Source organism: Marmota monax, unplaced genomic scaffold, assembly GCF_021218885.2.
Source record: "Marmota monax isolate L192 unplaced genomic scaffold, Marmota_monax_Labrador192_F-V1.1 WCK01_AAM20220418_F8-fsc00135, whole genome shotgun sequence".
NCBI lineage: Eukaryota > Metazoa > Chordata > Mammalia > Rodentia > Sciuridae > Marmota > Marmota monax.
Genome location: NW_026694339.1, coordinates 2,164,216 through 2,185,793, shown reverse-complemented (window position 1 = coordinate 2,185,793; position 21,578 = coordinate 2,164,216). Strand labels below are relative to the sequence as shown.

At 39.0% G+C, this 21,578-nt stretch overlaps 1 protein-coding gene across 4 annotated transcripts in view; it reads right to left on the bottom strand.

Annotated features, from left to right (window-relative positions):
• Mpped2 (metallophosphoesterase domain containing 2) overlaps nucleotides 1-21,578 on the bottom strand; it is a 169,941-nt gene that overhangs the window by 143,185 nt on the left and 5,178 nt on the right. For 3 of the 4 annotated variants that reach the window (XM_046467524.2, XM_046467526.2, XM_046467525.2), the window contains exon 2: nucleotides 20,354-20,602. In XM_046467524.2, coding sequence (XP_046323480.1) covers nucleotides 20,354-20,481 — 128 coding nt within the window. In that variant the 5' untranslated portion in view covers nucleotides 20,482-20,602. Of the gene's footprint in view, nucleotides 1-7,913; nucleotides 7,937-20,353; nucleotides 20,603-21,578 lie in introns of those variants that run through there. The other variant, XM_046467527.2, reaches the window with a different exon arrangement.

Sequence of the window (21,578 nt, the reverse complement as noted above, 5' to 3'; positions counted from 1 at the left end):
TCCCATTTATGTACAATCACTCGGACCAACTGTTGACTTAGCTTTCCAGTGTTCAGTCCAGTACTTTTGTGGGCAAGTGGGAAGCTGCTAGAACAATGTGCTTATGAGAAATCTTCATGGCAATGACCACGAGGGATCCCATGGAAGGCTTTTAGTCTGGTGAGTCTAAAGAGCCTTGTGGCCAGAGGGAGAGAGTCATACGTGAGAATTCATTAAGGAACTGTATTTCCTTAGGCATATCGGACTAGAATTGTAAGGGCCTTGCCAGGAGGATAGAAGTGCATATGAGTGAAGATGGTTTCAGCAGCTGGTAAACATGGAGAATTCCTTCCTTAGTGCCCATGAACTGGCTCCAAAGATAATTCTTAAAGAAGGTGGTTTGGAAATTTTCTCAGCAAGTATCCTAAGAATAGGTAATAACAATGCCCAAGAGCAGCCCCACACACTCAGTCACACCCACGTATATGCGTGTATGTATTTTATTATTACTTTACTTATACCAGTGAATTATTGAAAAGAGTAAAAATAATCTGACTCAGTGGTTTGGAGTCACACTTCAAGCCAACAGTCTTATCAGGTCATCCTAAATCCTCTTTCCTCCAAAGGTGCAATTCAGGTACTGCCAGGTAAGAGCTGCCTTCCTTCTAAGTATTTTGAAAACAGCAGTTTTTCCACTTTTCTTTCTCTTTTCTTTGATTCCTTCCTTTCTTCTTCCCTCCCCCTCCCTCCTCTCCTTTCTTCTTATTTCCTGGCTTGGGAACATACCAAAATTTGAAGAGAAAAAAGAGAAAACATAAAATGCTTTATGGTCACAACCAATTCTTTTCAAATAGTTAGGGAACCTGGTCCTCCTCATTTGGACAATTACAGCCAAAAGAAGGATCTGGTTTCAAAGTGCAGCTGCTCATTTGAAGTGGGATAAGCATGGTTAATTTTTTCAATGAGAAAATGGTGATGAATGGAATAGAAAATAAAGATATCTTTAAAGCTAAACTTAAAAAAAAAGATGTTTTAACTCAAGAAAGTCATCAATTTGGAAATATTATCCAGAGAATTTTTCAAATCACTGAAAGGAGCTTTCAGGAAATCTTATGTGACTTACAAATGAAAAGTGTGCCTTGGAGACCAGTTGAAATAAAAGTCGCAGTAGTTGTATAGGCAAGTCTATATGCTGGAACATCCATCGGTGGGGAATCTATGGGAGGCCACAGGGGTCCCAATGTGTACAATTGTCTTCTTTGTAAATCACACAGCAATAATAACAAAGGTCTCTCTCGACCATTTGTATTAATAAAATTAATTATAGATTGCAATTAACATTTAAATTCTTATGACTTTAAAATATTATTTTGCAAACTAAAACAAACAAAATGATCTTCAAAACTATACCAAATACTGTCTCACAAGTATTTTGCTTTGTAAAAATTTGCTGCGTGGAACACGCTTCTACACTTCTCTGTATGTTAGGCTTCAATTAAAAGTTTATAAATAAAAAAAAATCATAACTCAATCTTCTTCCATATGAAATGTTTTCTCCAAATACATTTTTAAAAAATAATATAAAGACGCAGACTACAAATATCTTTTGAAGTCTTACTAAAAAAAAAATGTAAGCCATTTCAGAAAGTTAATTTTTCTTTTGGGTTTAAGATCCTTAGTTGTCTATTTTGACAGGGGCGGGGGGATTATGCTCATGTTTTAATTTTCCATTCATCACATTTAATTCTTCTCCTTCCTCTCTACTTTTCATTCCCAAAATCAAAGATCATCAACTGCTATCAAGCACCTACACTTTGCTGGGGTACAGTGAAACTGGCCTGTCTTTTCTTTTAAAATCAGTCTTCACTTTTAAGCAAAGGGTATAATCAGTGCACTAGCCGCCTGCTGCCTTGTGGGGTTTTATCAATAATGTAGTTAATAAACAGAGGTTTTGTGGGCAACCACATTGTTACAGGTCATCTAAGAATTCATACCTTTCCTTTGACTTCCATCTTAAAAATTCATGAATTAAGACAACGCCCATGGGGGGGCGGGCAAATGATTTATGAAATAGGACATTCTCATTTGTCACTGAAATTACTGACTTTTAAAATCAGCGATTATTATTGTTGTGTTAAATGATTTATTTTCACGGAAATAAGCAAAGAATCTCAAAAAGACTTTTGAGTCATTTGCCTTAAGGATGCCTTTTAAAGAGTCAATTAAGATGTATATTTCCTACTTGTCATTAAAAATTGGGTGACTAATTTAAGTTTAGTTTATTTTTTTAATTATGCAACCCATTTTCTGTAGCCAACTGACTGAAAACCTTCAGATTGTTTTATACTTCCAACACTGACTGGCATTTACTCTTAGTAAGCAGAAGTTGTCACCAACGACAGAAAGTGATTAGCCATCACTTGCAACCCTACACGAGATAGTCTTAAAACTCCCATTTACCCCCTACCGAACCAATATCTTAGCTCATTCTGGAGCACTCGAATGAGGATTTCTCTAGTAGCTAACATAAGTGAAAATATGAGCCCTTGCTCTGTAGAATACAACAAATTTGGTCACAAAGGAAAATGAAAGCAAGCACCCTAATACTAACTCAAGACACTTTAGTTGGAGGAAAACAGCCTGCATCCCATAACATTTTATGATACCAAATGAGATGCAGGCAATGTAATTTCACTTATGTGATTCACTTACAAGCAATGCAAATGCAATCTTGCTGATTGCATTTAAAACAAAGGACTGAATCTGCTTATTTATAGAGCAGACCCATAGTCATGCAAAATCATGCCACCCCCCCCCCCCCCCAGCCCCGTGTAGAACAAAAAGAAAACAATCTGGCTGAGGACCTTTTCATCTCTGCAGAAAGAAAAATGATGTTAACGTGAACTCAGGGTTGACCCGATATGCTTAATAATGTGGCTTCTCCATAGAAAACAAGGTCAACTGTGAGAGTAATCCTGAGCTAAGGTGTTCAACCCATAAGCAGCCATGTCTGGTGTTTTATTTGTTTTTTAGATAGTTAACGTAAGGGTTCAGTGAGCACTTTCACCTAGGTTTATCTGAAACCATCATTTATCCGTAGGTGTGGGTGCATGTATATATGCCCACACCGCACACACAGTTTGCACATAGACAATACAGATACATAATTTCCCTAGTGAGATCTATTGCTACAACCAAGATATTCACCAGCTGAACTACTCACAACGCATATTTTATGAACTTCTCCATCTTGTAAGTTGGATTTTGAGCATTCCAGAGCTACTATTTTTAATCACTGCCCCAAACTAGAGTTTTTATTAGATAATTTTCCCATTCCAAAGTTCAACATTTGAAATGAATGTGAAGTTCAACAGTTCCAACTAAATACGAAAGTTCCTATCAAATGCCATCTCTGACCTTCCTGGAAAAACTACGAAGCCAAAAGATTTTTCCAACTTCTTGTGATGCTCAGGTTTTAAGATCTAACAGATACTACTGGATTACAACCAGCAACCACACCAATGCCAGCTGCCAGCCATTGCACCAACATCCTAAGCCTCTGTATACAGTCTTACTGACAGCCAGATCTGCGACACCCTAGGCAAAGAGGATCATCACCAAAGCCAACTTGGGCCCAGCTGCAGTTTTAACATGAAAGGCTTAATATGCTACCTCCCACCTGCCACAGAGCATTTTTCAAGAGGGAAATTGCACATGGCTGAAAATGTTCCTTGTGGAGTGACTTATGGCCACAGGGTTTCTCAATCTTAATGAGAGAGATACACTTGAGTGGTCTACCCAAGCGATGCCAGCACAGATCACGGACAACAGAAGCAATTTTCTAGGTATTTGTGGCTCTTCTTTTTGGTCAGAGATAGCACTTCCAAAAAATAACATCTGAGAACATCTCAAAAGTAAAGGTGCCTAGGAAGCTAACCTTGATCTTAAATATTCGACCACAGATAGGACTCAACACTGTACTTCTATTGAACTTTGTAAAATGTACTGAGTTGATGCATCCAATGTTCCCTCTTTGTGTCTCCAAACAGAAAAGACTCAGAAACATACAGGTTTGCTCACTTCCACGCTGTGCAAGCAGTGGGCCAGAAAACATCTAACTTGCTTGGAATGTAAGCCATTATTCAAGCCCACGGCATAAGGCCACACACTTCTCAACTCCCACATCCCAGCAAAAATGCAATTGCTGTCCAAGTGTGCACACTTAGTCAGTCTCTGAGTAGGAAATGGCAGTGGTTTCTGGAACCCATAGGGCCAAGAGATGCTGCCAGATCTCTTGAGAGGAACCAAGGGACACAAGAGTGGTGGAAGCAGGAGGCAATATTCTGAAATGAATGCCCAGTGTGTTCCTCCAGGGCACATGGTAAAATAGCTGCTTCTGCTACTTTGAAGTTTTCATTTGCAGCTTGTCCCTTATGGGGAGCCTACCTTCTTTCAGGCATAGGAGAAGAATCAGGCCTGAATCCCCTTTGACTATTCTGGTACATGTCCAGAGGGGAAAATTATGAAATAACAATGAAATATTGTAAAGCAACTTGGTAGAACCAAGTCCCCAACAAGGTCTACTATACACGAGTTCTTCCAGAACTTCTTCCTCACATCTCTTACCTAGCTAGCATTTATTATCTACCCCAAAGTATAAGTTCCTTAAGTACCTACATCACATTATAGGTCGTAAAGAGCCACACTGTGCTGAAAATCAGCAACCCTGTGTGATTCTGTGGGTCATTCAACCCCTCTGGGCTGCCAATAGGCCCTATGTAAAAATCTCTGCTTCTTTTTCCCTCACAGTTAGACAGTACACACGTATTTTTTAATGGTTTGATATCTGATTATTAATAATACATACATGATTATTTTATCAAATATATTTAATACTGATGCATTTGGTTGTTTCCCTAGCAGACAGGGACTGGGGGGGTTGACAGTTCTGTTTTTCTGACTGCTAAACCCAAGAAGACATTCTTTCATCCATCTGCTCATCAGTAACAGTTTCTGTGTTAGCACTGTGGTATGCATTGGAGGTAAAAGGATGAGCAAGACAGCCATGCTCCCTCGCCCCACACTACCTCCAAAAAGTATGATGGATTCACTGGCTATAACATGTTCAGTGACACCCAACAAGGAGGGGCTCTGAACTTAAGCAAGGTGGGCAATAAACTAGTGCCTGAGTGAGCATATTAATAAGGGATGACTCTGAAGACGATGTGGAGATTATGAGTTTAGAGAAAACTGACTGGGAGGACAAAACAACAGAGAAAATACACAGACCCTGAAGGCTGTTAATTGAGTTGGTGCAGATGTATCTAATGACTGAGCCCGTGGACACCATGGAGGATTGAAGAAGATGAGCAGCATCAATCCTGCCCTTACAGAGCTTCTAGTCTAGAAAGCAAAATATTGAAACCGGTCGCTAATCCCCTTTTATTTGCAACTGTAAATTCCAAAACAGCAGTAATTGCTACCAATGTGTTTATGCATAAGCCTGGTGACCCTGGTCTTTTGATCTTTCTCCCGCGTGCTGCTCTGTTTGGGGACAAGACAACTGGGAAAAGGAGATGGACAAACGTCTTCCACTCTGGCCAGAGAAAAGCAGCCTCTCTCTTGCCATTTCTTTATATTATATTTTCCTACATTTCTTGGTTTCTGGATCACATAGGCCAGAAAGAGACACTTTAAGAATAAAATACTTTAAGTATTTTATACTTTTAGTGGCTTCTCCTCCCCAGGTAACTGTTCTCTGATTTTGCCTGCCCTCAGCCTGCATGTTTGAACATCCACTAAAGCCCAAGTAAGCTTGTAAACTTGAGCTCTGGATGTTCATACCTAGACATCCCAGCTGTACTGGAAGAATTTCTACCTTCTAGTAATAATAATGATGACATTAGCAAGGACAAACATGAAATAAGACTTACTATATTCCTGGAAATGCTGTAGTTTAAATCAAGTGATTTAATCTTTACCACAACCCTTTGAGGAACATCATTTTGCCCCCATTTACAGATGAGAGCCCAGAGAGGTGAAGAAACTGCCCAAAGCCACACAGGTAGTAAAAGGCAGACGAAGACTCACGCTTTGGGACTATAATTCTAGAGTCCATGTTCTCATATAGTACACTCTCACTTCTCTGCTTCCTTGGGCAAGAGAGTTTGGGACTATATTTCTAGACCCTTAAAATTTATTCCACAATTGTTAAAAGTCCTATATGTTAATCTTGACTAGATTTTCTTAATTTACCGTATATGAACACTTATTTTAAAAATCTAACCAAGAGACCAAAAAAGAGGAGAAAATGAGTGAAACCAATATGCCCAAGTCTGTGTGCCCCGAATACCTCTGCAGCACCCTAATCTGACTCCATATGTGAGCAAACAAGATATATAAATCTACGTAGATTTGGCGATTTATATAAACAATTCAGGCCTTATCATGCCTCTGTGAACTGACTCCAATTCATCAAAAATGTAGGAGTAGGTTATATATGGCACCCTCCATTAACTGAAACACACCAATAAATTTCCAAAATGTAGGACTCAGCACCAAAAAAAAAAAAAAGGTGGCGAAATCCCCACATATATTGTGGAACTCTGCGCAGCCTGTGTCTCCTCTGTGCAATCTTGAATCATGCATAATGCAACACGGCACTGCTAACAGCAGGCGCGCACCAGATAATTTACACTTGTTTTTATGGACACGAGGAACTGATCTTTGAAGCTGTCCCTAATGAGATTCCGCTTGGCCCTAACAGCATCCTGAGAGAGTGTTCCGGTTTTCTACTTGGCATCCGGTGCATATTTATAATGCTGAATACAGGCTCATTTAAATTGCGCATGTGGATTTTGGTGTCTTCCCTATTTTAAAGAAAAATTTTCATATACTATGGAGCACTGACTCCTCAATTACTACACCACACTCTACCTAAACAATGTCACCACCAGTCACTACAGGTACTTATCAAAGAGGCAGGTCCATCAAAGGGCTTCTACCTGCAGGGCACAAAGCTCCCCCAACTCTAACCCTGCACTCAAGTTCAGAGACTCAATTAGGTCTACAGCCAAAGGGCATCTCCAGAAAGCCTAATTACAAAACACCAACAGCAGCAGGTACAGCCAGGGGGAAAAAGAGGGGGGGGGGGACTGAAGTCACCTAAATTAAAAACTTCCTGCCCCAGAAAGGATTGCAATGCAAACTTCATTTTCTTATTATCTCACCTCTTTGAATTTCTGTTCCATGTAAAATTCATCCTTAAGTGTGGTACTTTGTACCAGGTGTTTTTTTGTTTTTCTTTTTCTGATCATTTGATTTTCAAGGAGTTTGTAGTTTAGTCACCCATAATTAGAATGCCATCACATACTTCCTTGGAATTTAATTTGCTTTCCCTTTAAGTCAATTTTTAAAGAGTTTCAATTGCAACAACACCACTGTTGTTTCAATAATTTTATCTGTATTTAACCCAAATCACAGACTTCTGTCAAAACAGTTGTTTTATATAAAGAGCTTTTAAGAGTTTGTAAATCATAAGAGTACTGAATAAAACTGGTTTGCCTTATGCAAAATACATGATTCCTGTGCTGACAGATGACCTGTTTTCATTTCAAGTAAACTCAGAGCAATTGTCACTCAGACTCCTGCTAAGTGGGCTGAAATAAATCTCCATCCGTTTCATACTTTTATCCAATAATTGTTGACTCCCAATAGGATCTATAACAGAGCACTTTATAAGGAGTTAAAACAATATACTCTCTAATGCCCCAGTTTTTAAGGTATATAACTATATAGGAAACCCAAAGGGTCAAGTCAAAAGTGAATCTTTGATATTTTTCCTATGTTAGAATGAGTTTACTACAATCAAATCAAGAGTCAACTGAAGGCAGAATAGATCACAGCATTAGTGTAGGAGTATCAGAAATACTCACTCTGAGTTTCATCCAGCTCCATCCTGAAAAAGACACGGGAGACTTATATAAGTTACCCTTTTTTTAAAGCCAAGAATACTGTCAAGTCTACATGCATGTTCTCAAAATGAATGGATGACTATAACAAGGGAGTACCATTTTTTTTGAGGAAACATGTTAATCCTTTGAATCCTCGCAAACTCAACTTTCAGTCATTCATTCAACAGGTATTTGTGGAGTTTCTACAATAGCGCCTAGCACTGTGACACACGCTGAGGATGTAGACAACAAAATAAATGAATAAAAATAGAGGGAGTTGCTGTCTTCATAACTCTTACAGCCTAGTGAATGGTAGGTCTTTCACAAGCAATTTGAAGATATATTTAAAACAAGTAGAATCAAGGTAAAGCAGTACTTGTAGGTACCCTGAACACATGGATATATAGTTTTTATAACTTCTCAAATGACTTCTTCTTTTTGTTTTTTTATTTTTTTATTTTTAATGGTGAGTACATGTGAGAAACCAACTAATTCAGAGAGAGGGGCAGGGGCAGCCCTAAAAAAATAACAAAGGTGGACAAGAAAATAGCACTCAGAGAAGACCACTGCCAAGGTCATTCAGAGCCTCCAAGTTGAAGATAGTGGCTCAGGATGCTGCTACCCTGCACCTCTCAGTACCTTTCCACTTAATAAAAATAAAAATTCAGGAGGCGTGCATGGAGAGCTGCATTTACAATGCATCGTTCCTTCAATGTCAGCACCGAATCCAGACGGTGTTGAAGACCTTGGGAAAAATCGGTGGACAGATCACCAAAGCTGGCACTAACTGTTGCCAAATGTCTGGCTGGCACCAATGAACAGCTAAATTGGCCATAAAAACCTCACTGTAGTCTTGCTCTTCTCAGAGGAAATAATTCTGTGATCAACAATGAGGCTCACCCAGAGGCCAGTCTTAGAGGGAGGCCTTGAATTTTGAGCTTAACTCAATTGCATGGTTTAGGACAGGAGTTTCATGTTTCAGATGTGCAGTCAAGTAACCTGATCCCATCAGACTTTTAATGGCTTCTAAAAAATCCAAAGTGTTAAATCCCTTTCCCAACCTCCCCCAGAGCAATCAGAAGATCCCTTTCCCCCCAATTCCCACTATCCTTCCCCTCGTCTCTATCCTCACCACTTACTAAGTCACTAACTTAACACATTCAATACTCACTTCTTAAAGTTTGATTGTCATCCGTGGTCTAAAACAGGGCACATGCACCCACCTTAGCACTTTTGAAAAACAGTGAAAGAGAAGAAATAAAAAGAATATCAAAGTGTTTAGAAATAGTGCTTTATTTCAGGGATAACACTATTAGCTTAATTGCTTATGAATCTGGGAAGAATATCTTCACCGAGGCAAACACCACAAGTCCAGCAAAAGACAGATCACTGAGAGTCACATGGTCCCAGGCAGCCTGCAGGAAGCTGAGGTAAGTGTTGACTAAGCCTGTGCCCCTGGCTATCAGTAGGTTAACAGGGACTCCCATCCGCCTCCAAGTACAGAATCCCATGGGAGACAGCACAACCCTAAAAACTACTTGACAAGAAGAAAACAGATGCACCAAACTTAATGGCATGAAAAAAAATAGTTCTGGTGATAACGGACCATATGCCACCCCTGAAAGTGCTGAAGCTCAAGTGTTAATGCTACAGAAGCAATCAAGACAACCAATATTATTGATAACAGTAGCTGCCATCCCTGATTTACAGACCCTGCACTGTGCTTAACTTACAACCACACCGCTATCTTTCAAAGCATACCAAGATCCCCACTATAAAGATTAGTCATTAGTCGCAGAGAAGATAAGTGAACATATGCAAGAAGGACAGGGGGCAAGGGGCAAAGTAAATTCTGGATACACTGTTTTTATAACTTCTTAAATGATTTCATTTTTTTTTTTTTTTGTATTTTTAATTGTGCCCAGATTTCTGCTTAGCAACAATCACTGCACTCCCAAACTCTCCAGTCCAAAACACAAATGCTCATATTCTCTCCCTCTCCGTGTCTTTCTCTCTCTCTATTAAAATACTGAGTACAGCAGGGGCTCCTGCAGCCTGGGGTACAGCACCTTGCAAAACGGTGCTATCACATGCCACATGACCTCCCTACAGAGTCTGAGAGCTCAACAAAAATACACTAATGGCCAAAAAACTCATTTTCATTCCACACTTGACAAAATCAACACCTCATGAAGGCAGGTAAGCAGAAGCCACTTTTCACTTTGGAGGGCTCTACCTTAATAACCTTCGCAAAGGAGGAGCCAGCCATCTGAAGGGAACTGACCCCAGCTCACACAAACCACCATGACAGCAGAAAGAGCTCCCGTTAAAAAGCAAAGCCCCTAAATATAGTTAGGCTGTTCTTCTCCCCCTACAGGGGTACCTCTCACCACAGCAGACCACTGCTGAATTTGCAAAGGTTCTTTCAGTGCAAATCCTGGCTGAATGAGTGGGATCTAACGGACCCTGTCTGAAAAACCCGGGGGGCATTTGATTGCTCTGAGTTCCCAAAAGGGTTCATTTCTTTTTCTTTTTTCTTTTTTCTTTTTTTTTCTCTCTCTCTGTTTTTGTCCACAGAAAATGAAGCTCCACTTACATGTTGAAAGAAATATTTCAAAACATTCCCTTTTTCCTCAAAGTACAGAATTTATGGTAACAGATAATTAACAACAAATGACAAACAATCTGAGCAGTAAGGGTCCCCATTTGGTTGCCAAGATGATGGTATCAAATTCCAAGATAAACAGTGAAGCGTGCCGACTGCCATTAACATCGTGGTGGGGTCGAGATGGGAAGACACAAACCAGAGGAGCCCTCCACCACAGAGAGGCACCACCTCCCACAAGGTTATTCTTTCTCTTCCCAATCCTCAGGATGGGCTGGGAGCTAGTGTAGAACGAAGCCCACAGACTGGACCAAACCTTTATATTCCACATGGGGAAAATATTAGACTCTTCTTTGAACTGTAGTATAGAAGAATTAAGAATTAGGGACCAATACCCTTTAAGAGTTAACACCCAAAGTTTCACCCCTCCCCATTCTTCTTTAAGTTTGTTGAGTCAAAATAGGTTTCAGTGCTACCAGCTGTGCCCAAAATCTGGGGGTTAAGAACAAAGAGAAAACAAGTTAACCTGTAAAAGTCAGGATGTGAGCGGACATATGGTAAGTCTCCTAGACACAAACAGATGGCGAACCTTGGGAAACCACAACTTCAAATGTTCTTACATCTCTCAAGAGCCGGTTCATAGTTCACTGTTTGTCAAATGGATTTTTTTTTTTAATATTGAAATCCAAACCTGAAGTTTTGAATTACCTAAAAAGAACTTTAAAAATGTTCCACCTCAGAGAGTAAAACAGGCCAACACGTCAAAAATTGCCATCCCAACCCTTTGGACTGCTAGATCCTTTGGCATGCTAAGCTGGGTGCTTACCAGGATTAGCCAAAGTAGGATTTTAACTCATCTCCCTGTCAAGCAAAGTTTATGGAAACTGACCCTCTTCTGGTGCCAAAGCCAAGGTCAGAAACATCACTATAGCCAAGAAAGAGTTATGATTTCACTAATATATCCACTCTATCACTATATTCTCCTCTTTCTCTCTCCCCCGCCTTCACAAACGCCCCTATTTCTCCAATATTTTTCTTCGTACAAAATTCCCTCATCATAATCCTTACCTGCCTGCCCTAGTATGTTCATGCTGCTGTAAGAAAATATTGTTTTTTTTAAAAAACTGTAATTTATAAACAATAGGAATTTTTATTTCCCATAATTCTGGAGACTAGAAAGTCCAAGATCAAGGTTGATTCAATCTCTGGTGAGGTCCCATCTCCCTAGTTCATTGATAGCCATCTTTTCACTGTAACCTCATATGGTGTAAGGTCAAGGGATCTCACCTGGGCCTCTCTTTAAGGGTGCTAATCCCATTTTGGGGGGGGGGGGTCCACTGTCATAAACTAATCACCTCCTAATACCATTGCCTTGCAGATTAGGGTTTCAGCATATGAATTTTGAAGCAATACAAAAATTTAGACCATAACACTAAACAAGCAGGTCCAGGACACAAAAGTCATAAAATTTTTTAAAGTAAAATATATTAAATATAAAATCATAAAAACAAAGAAAAACATTTTGTGATTAAAAAACTCATACAGTTTGATAGGCTTCTATGGTTATCTCAGAAGTCTTAGAGCAAAGCAAAATGAATCAAAATAGGAAAAAAAAAATCCCCAACTCAAGACTTTAAATAGAGCTGGTAAAATGTCTATGTCATCGTGAAAGGCTAAACCTTTCAGGAAATTAGGGAAGCATGCTGAGGCTGCTTAGCTGGTGGAAGATTTAATTTTTTTCTTGATTTCCGCTTTAAGTCTGTTCAAAACACATTTTAAACTAAGTATACAACATGCAAGAGGTTTGAAACTCGGTCTATGGCACAAATATCTCAAACCAAGTACAAGGAAGCCTAATTTTTTAGCCAATCAATATAAATGCCAAAAAAGCCCACAGCAAGATGGAAAAAGACATTTGTCTAATCCAAGAATTATCAAATCTTTGAGCTGGAAGGTTTCAGAGGCTGGCTGTACAAGAAATAAATGGGTTTGAGCAGAGTCCTGCAATCTTTTAAAGAAGCCACTGCCGACCAAGGAACAATGGTCTGATTCCCACTCAGAATTTTAAACCTCAACACTATCAAGTCCTAAAAATGTATCTGTTTTCTCCATTGAATGGCGATATTAGTTTCTTTTTCATTTTTAACAGTTTTGACAGCTTTAATGCAAAATAAAAACTGCACCAAACAATTTAAACCAACTAGAGAAGCTTATTTTTTGATGGATGGTAAGGAACAAAAAATGAAAAACTTGCATTGTATTATATGCCAAAAATATTTTACCCTTTTACAGGGACCGAATTTGAAGAAAAAGAGAAAAAATTAATGCAAAATAAACAATATGCAGATCCAAACAATGCAAGAACCAACAAATCCAACCGTTTCCTCCATGCAGAATTAGTATTTCCACATAGAACCTGCAAGAATACGTTTACATGTTGAATTAAAAAAAGAGAGAGAGAGAGAGAGAGGGAAAGAGAGAGGGAGAGACTACCATGGTGGTCTACCCAAGTGTGGCAGTTTTTCCCAGACTGATATTGAAATAATAGCCCATCAAGGCCAGGACAGCTACTATGAGAGTCTAAAGGGGAGAAATACACGAGGAGGAGAGAGCTAAGGAAATAGAGAAAAGAAAGAAAAACACACTGAACAATCCAAAACGCAGTGAGCTTCCCCCCCCCCCCCATTTTGGAAACAGATCAGAACTACCTAGAGTGTGTTGTGCAAGATGGGATAGGTTGAGTGTCATTAGCTTTGTTTTGACATCTTAAAAATCTCTTTTTGGTAGGCTCTAAAATCTCAGAATTAAAATTGAATATGTCTCAAATGCACAGCACCTAGTGCACTGCTTCCTTTTTAGGTTTTCTTGCCACTTTATCAAAACATCTCCATAAAAGAAGTTTAAAACAAAAAGGTTATGTAAAGAAGGAAAAAGATTCAGTCCAAGGGAAGCAATCTTATAGTTCCCCAGTGTTAGACCTTGACCATCCACTGCTGTGGCCACACTCTCTCTATGATCTTTCTGTATCACTAGGAAGTAGGTAACCATTTCAGAATTTGAAATCCACATATAACCTAGAAGACAAAGGATCCATTTTATGTGTCAAAATTCTTTAACCTCCCTGAAAGTCGAGTAGCTAATAAACAAAACAACAAATCACTACCCACTGATCCACCATCCAGCTAGGAGTCTAAGAATAAATCCATATGGATACAAAAAACAAATCTAATTTTAGATTGCCTTTTTAATGCTTGAATGCAAACAAAGAAATCTACAGAAAAATAGGAGAAAAAGTCGGCTCTAAAACCAAGTCCAACTGTCACGGACCACAAGACGGTACCCTCAGGGAGTGTATGGGAAAAAGAACTTATTTTCAAAAAGAAATGAGAGGAAAAGAAAAATACCCTGTGTTTATATATGAGTGCAAGCTAAAAGGGCCATTCAGTATCTCCAAGACAAATTTCAGACTGAAAACATTAAAAAAAATTATGGCCATGCTAATGTGCAGGCCAGTGATAAATTTGTAATGAGAATGAGAAAGTGGCTTACCAAGAGAGAAATGTGTGTTTAGAATTTTTTTTTTCCAAACAGCTAATGCAGCCCAGCTCTGTAGCAAAGGATAAATTTCTACCTTGTTAGTGAAGTGTCATTTTATAGAGCCCCAGACCTTCATTCATTCGTTGCTATTACTCTTTCCTGTGTGAGAGATAGAGATCATTTCTCTTCTCCCAGACATCACATCCCCATGATGTCTCACTAACATATTCTTTCCCTATGGAATCTCACTAAGGGTGTGGGGTTGTTGTTCTTATTTTTGAGTAGAGAGAAGAAAAGGAGAGAAATAGAAAAAATTCTAGACAAACAGGAAAGAGGATGATGCTATAGGTCATGCTATAGGTCATTGGTAATGAACCCAAAATTCAGAGAGGCCCAACTTGCTCAGATTACAGAGCTAATTAACAGTGACCACCACAGGGCCAGAATCCGGGTTTCTCCAACACTGTCAGGGAGTCCACTGCAGTTAGCTATCTGCTTCCTGACACCATACCCTCTGCTGGCTTCCAAAACTGGATTCAAAAATACTTCTTTAAAAACCTCTCTTTTGTTATAAGTCTAAGAAGTGAGCAAGTTGAATTCTATTGAACCAACAAATAGCCTGGATTTATTCCTTGGCTTTTGCTTTGTGTATTATTTGTTATTGCTGTTCTCCATTTTGATTTGGTTTGGTTTAGTTTGGAGGGTTTTTTTTTGTTCTTCTTGTTTGGGTTTTGAGCTGTACTCTATGTTGCCCAGGCTGATCTCAAACTCTTGAGCTCAATCACCTCCTTACTCAGTCTCCTGAGTAGCTGGGATTATAGGAATGTGCCACCATACCTCGTATGGGCCTATTCTTTGATTGTATCATAAAACCGAAGAGTCTTAATTCAAACCTTGCTGACAAAACAGAATTTGGATACTAGCTAAATTGTTATCATTATTTTTTTTAAAAAGGTGTTTTTTTAAGATTATCACTTTGTTGTTATAAAAACAATTTAAATTATACAAAAATATATAAAATAAAAAGTGAAAGGTCATTACCCAACACTCCTTCCCTGAAACTTATTCCCAAATTTATTCCCTAAATATTCACCAATAATGTTGATATTAATCCTTCTTCATACTTTTACATATATAACCATGCATTTTTTTGACCAAATGGCATTTTTCTATAATACTTTCCTGTAACTTTGTTTTTCAACTAAGGATATCTAATACAGACCTGAAACAAACACTGACTTCCTACCACATTCTTGAACTGGATAAGAATGAAACCTCAGATCAGACAAACAAACAAAACCCTGTAAGAATTTGGCATAGAATGATCACTCAGCATCCCTGAAAGTTCATTTTTGATCAACAATGCTCAGTAAACACTGATGTCTGCTACACAGTGCAACAAGAACACATGTTGGACATGTCAGGTTTACACAGCCAAGCATTTTGGAAAGAAAAAATTAATACTTATATCATGTTCACCAGCTAGTAAAACCTAGGATATTATCACAACATCAATTCATTAAGTGCCGTGTTTCATAATTATACGTTGTATGCGTCATCTCATTTAATATTCACAACTGTCTTAAACCTCATTTAAAAAAACTGAGATCCTGATTCTCCATCGTCACCTGACCAAGCCAGTAACGGCATGATCAGCACTTGTATACAAATGTCTTGACTTCACGCCACATTCTCCCCTACCATGTCTTCCTTCTTCAGCCTAAGCATTCAATCCTGACCATGACCATCAACTTTTTGAAACACAGATATCAGTGGGGAACCTGAGATACTGACCAGTTAGGGCACAGGGTTCCAAGGATCCACCCCAGGAGGAGGAAGGCCACTGTCATTCATTCCACTGAGGCAAAAGGGAGCACTTGGCTGACAGAATCCCTTCCCCCTTGGAACTGCTACTCTCAGGGAGTAATTGGAAGTAAGTGAGATCCTCCTAAGCTGTACATCAGGACACCTGCAGACCCCAACCACCCAAAAATCCCGCCTAGAAAAGTCTCCATGGTGTCTTCTGATAATGGCTCCTTGAGAAAGACAGGACAAAACTCACCAGTGACTTTTATTTATTCTTTCATTAACAATCACTGATTTTCAAAATGGGTGGAGACAATTTGAATTAAAAGCTCAGAATTGAATAAAATAATGATAACAGGTAAATCTGAGTCCACTGGGCACTCCTTCGCTTTTATCCCCCTGGCAACCTTTGGAGACAGGCATTACTTTCATCAATCCCATTTAACAGATGGAACAAGAAAGCTCAGGGAAGTGACTTTTCTCTGTGGTAGATGATAGAGCCAGTAGGTGGTGTAACCAGGTTTCATACCTGGCCAACTGATTCCACTACTAAGGTGACCACTCTGTGACACTGCCTTCACAAATCCAGGGTAAAAGCAAGTGCTATTTAAGTTTCCAGGGCTGTCAGCAATCAAAAACAGAGACAAGGAAAGAAGCTAAAACTGAAAATAAAATTTACTTTGAACCTCCCCATGGCCAATCCTTAAAGAAAAAAAAAAAGAGCAATGACCCTCACTCATAGGGTAAGTAGTCACCATGGTGTGTGGGAGACTGAAGGGTTTCTCATAACATGGGACTTTCATGGGAAAACTGAGAGCGATTTTATTTTATTAGGCCTAAAGTCATTAAAAGCATACAGAAAAAATCCTCATGGCATTTCCAGACTTCCATTGGCTCCTTCAGCATCTCCTCCCATCATCATTAAAAATACAAAATAATTTTCTCAACATTCTGCTTGAAAGATGAAGGGGTTGTGGAAAAACGAAGCCCTGCTAATTGTTAGGCTTCAATCATCACATCTATTAGTATGATCAAGAGTCTGAGTAAGAAGGGACACATTCTAGGCTAAATTTTGGTCTGTGAACTCCAGCTGTGCTTTGATTTTCTTTTCCAAAGTCATATAGGCTTGCTTTCTTAAGGGGGGTGGGGAAACCTACCCTAAGTCACAAGCAGATTCAAGGCCATGGTTCTCAGAAAGCCTGCTAACAATCTTGTCAGAACTGAAATAAAAACTACATAAAAACTAAACCAAAACCTCTTCTAACCAGATGAAATGGCAGCTCTGAGATCTGCAACGTGGGGACCAGGTCTTCTTTAGCTTTGTTTCCTCACCCCAGCAACAACTTGCAAATAAGCCCTGTCTTAATTGCAATCTTAGTAAGTCAGAGCTAAAAAAGTTCCTTAACTGTTATTTGGTGCACATGTTTACATGGGAGTAAACTGAGGCCTGGAGAAGGAAAGTAAATGAATTGCCCAGGGTCAGTCACAAAGCTGAGTTAGGACTAATTGAATTAATTGGGAAATGAGATATTCTTTAATTAAGATGAGACAACCCTACCTACCACCAGGAACTTGTATAAAAGAAAACAAGGGGCCATTAAAGAAGCCAAGATTTTAACTCTACTCTAGGTCATCTGTCACAGATCTTCGTAGACCTCAGGTGTTAAGTGAAAAAGAAAAGCAAATGTTTCAAGAATCCTGAGCAAAATAAATGAGCAATCACTCAAATGCACAAGACAAAATACATTGCGGGAAAGGAGCAAATTTCTGCCAAAACATGTTGAAATTTTAAAAAAAAAATGAAGAAGTTTTTAGATTAGATATTTCATATATATTTTCAAGCCACTTTAGTTCTACTTAGATTAAGAGCAATGCTCTTTAATATAGCATGTGCAGAAATATAACATGATTCTATTCAATGAAGATAACTGAACATCTACTATGGGCCGGTCACAGTGCTAGGTCCTCAGGCCTGCAAAACAAGATCAAGCAGGCTCTTGCAAGGAAAAGGAAAGGCAATGAAAAGGTGAGTCAACTTCCTGACAAAACACACATACAAAGTCAAAAGGTCAAGACAGAAAAATTCCAATGAAAATCTCCAAGCATCAATCACAATTTCTCACCTCAATACATAATCCAATCAATTGATCTATCAGCGTATCTGAACATCTGTCACCTGCTCAGAAGTACAATTCCCACTTTAAGGATTAAATCATGTAGATGAGACAACTAGAGAGAGAAAGAGATCTGAAGAAAAATAATGCAAGTCATATGAAATAAATGCCAAGTAATGGGGTGTCCTGTTGGGTAGGCACAGTCATTTTGGATTAGGAAGAAAGAGGGAGAAGAGGCTTCATATAAGAGCAGGAGTCTACACTGGCTTTGAGGCATATGATAATCAGATAAACACACTGTACCTATGAGAAGAGGTAGAGAGCCCCAGGTGTGCTCAGGTGTCAGTGTGACAACTTGAGTGGCTGTAGCAGAGTGTAAGAAGGCAAACCCACTGGAAATAAAAGAGAAAAAAAGGCATGTGGCAACCAGCCTCTGGAAAACGCCTCTGTTCCTAGGTTGGAAGTATGATAAAAGGGTTACACAGCTATCTAAGTTGCCACCGCAAATCTCATTTCTCAGGCCTTTTATTTTTTCCAACAAAAAGGAGTATAATTTGATCCTTCCAATTTTTCATGGCTAGATCTAAGCAGATCATTTCTAAGGTTACGTGATTTTAAAATAGCCCTGTGCATTCATCGGTCATCAGTGGAATCTACGACCAAGAATAAGTGAGCAGATGTCTGCAGACCTGAAGACCAAGCTGAGCCTCCCCGTCAAGTCATTTCCCAGGAATCTGGGTAAATCATAGCTTCTCCTGCCAGATGGGAAACAGGATTCACCAAGTTCTTTGTGATTCCTTCATACACAATGTCACACCAGCAAAACCAAATTAAAAGTATCCAAAAATATGGGCTGTACAAATTTTAAAACACATGCATAGAACAAAAACAAGAAAGAAAAATGCACAGAAACAGAATAAAAAGAGTATCTGAAATGACCACATATTTATTATTCAGAAAAGCCATCTTAACAAAGACAAATCTTATTCACCTTAAAAACTCATCCTTAAAATCACATTAGTAATCCTTCATAATCGTGAACCAATTCTAATTTAAAGTATAAAATTCTTTTAAATGGTTTAGCTCTAATCATTTGCAATGATTTTTCTTATTTTTCTTTTCTTTTTTCTTTATTATTCAGGCATGGTGTTTTAGTTTTCCAACTTTGCATAAATTTTATCATAGGCTACTGAGTGGCTCTTTAGGATATCCTCACAAAGCAAAATCCTAGTATTTATACTAATATCAAGGTAGTCAAGGGAAATGCCTTTATGTTTGGTTAGTGTTTCCGAATTTGAGAGGATTTGTGGTGGGGTGGGGGCAGTAGAAGTTCTACTCTCTTTGTAAATGCCCACATAAAAGAATTACTAAAGAAGGAGGTTGTGACTTGGACATGCTCAGAGTTCAATTCTGCCAGGAGTGGTAAAAACAGTCAACAGAGTCCTAACCTCCCTTCTATCTTGACTATACAATAGTTTTCAAAGAGGTTTAGTCCTACTATGAAAGACTCATGTTAGACATCGGAAGGGTCTCATAGAGAATGAGCACCAGGCCTTGAATAAACAAGGGAGATGGTGACCTTTGGCCCCCTTCTGCTGAAAGCCCAGCACATCCTGTGGCAGAAGACCAGAAAAGAGTTGGTGTGCAACCAGGTGCTGCGAAATCCTTGCCTCTGGGTTTCTCCCACACTTTACTTCTTAAACAGTTTAAACCTCAGACAGGACTTAAGCAGTATTAGGGAGTGGGAGAAAAGTACAATTCCTGGAACCAACTGTTCCACTGTCCCTTAATCCTTTGTTACCCGGTATTGTTTGAGGCCTGCAGCATGCAGCACACGTTTCACTAGCAACAGGCAAGACAATGGATTTAGCAGTAGCTGGACAATTAGTTCCAATTAGGCCTATTTCCCAGCTGAATGTAAAGGGGTAGTGGGGTGAGGTGTGGGAAAAAAACTACACAAATTTTAAAGAAATATTTCATTATGGAAGCAAGTAATACAGGGCAAAACAAACTGAAATAGGGGTCAGGAGATGCTGCCAAAATTCCCTGTGCAACATTAAGAAAATACCTTAACCTCTCTGTTCTTATCTACAAAATGCAGACAACCTACCTTAACCCTTCAAAGGCTTTGAATATCCAATGTCAAACTATGCTTGCAAGTGCTCTAAAATTTGAACTGTTACGCAGATGTAAGGGATTTCTCCTGGGCTGAATTTGGAACCACAGATACCCATCTGTTCTGTAAATCATTTACTTTTTAATTCTCCCTAGCAGAATGCTATAAGAGAATGGTTTTCTTTCTTATTTTATTTCTACACTCTTGACTGCTATTTTTTTTTAAGTTCATGAGCAATACTTACATATGTACATGTGGCGGCTGGAATCTGCTCTGGTTGATGTTGTAGTGTGTGAATGCCTGGGTGGGGTTTGAGCTATACTCATCCACCGTTATGGTAACTTTGCCTTGAGAAGGAATCCCATGTGCCATCCTTCCTCCCTATAGGCATGAGCAATTCACAACTTTCTGGAGCAAAAGATGGAAGCAGGCATGGTTCGTTTCAGCCAACTTCTGAATCCAAGGATTTACTCATCAATACCGCTGTGTGTTTCTAGAAGAAAAAAATATATATATATATGTGTGTGTATATATAATAAAAACAAAGAGAAATAAGATGCTCAGAGATATTAAATTTGACATCTAGACACAAAATTGGTTCAGGAAAAATGTGAATCAATGTTGTTGCCTTGTGGGTACCATGGATCCCAACTCTCTACCCTGCTCGTACTTCAGAGTGGACATTACACTGTATTTGACATTGCTGGATGCTACTAAATCATCTCAATGGAGTTCAACCTAAGATTTCCTCTTTAATTATAATTATGGCACTTAACGTGAATTACTGAAGGGGCAAACCCGCAGTTGCCATGGTGTCTAGCTATAAATGGTTTGTGCTCAAAGTGAAGACTCTTCCAAGCCTTCACCACTAATTGGAATGTTTGGTTTTTACAAAGTTGGTGTCACATAATCACTTGAAATCTCCATGCTTCAAAGATCTATATACCACAATGACAAATGTAAATAAAAATCCTGTGCTTTTAACAGACACCTGGGCATGACTATAATACTTATATTAACACTCACACGTTAACACGTGACTTTTCTTTCACTTGCAGTCCCAACATATATAATGCCTAGGATGCATAAGCATTTCTCTCTGGCCAAGAACTTTATGGTAAGGTAAATCCTTCTTGCTAAATGTAGTACGGTTTCTTTAAACACTCTGATTCACTCAGGAAAAGGGCAAAGGCATCCATCCGGACTGAACTACCACTTTGGATGCCATTCGTTACCTCCTCTCTCCCAGCCCTGATGGACCAGTGAGGTACCTTAGTCCTGACTGCATCTTGGTGCTGCATAATTTTCACTAGTTGGTTTCATCTTTTTTAAAAATCCCATTAGTTCTCATTCTTTTCATAAATGTCAATGTATTAGTTGCCACATTGGATTGAGAAATGAAGACGTCTATTTTTACGGCAGGGTGCAAAGACGGAGGAAAGCAAATTCTTGCATGGAAACTGATGAGT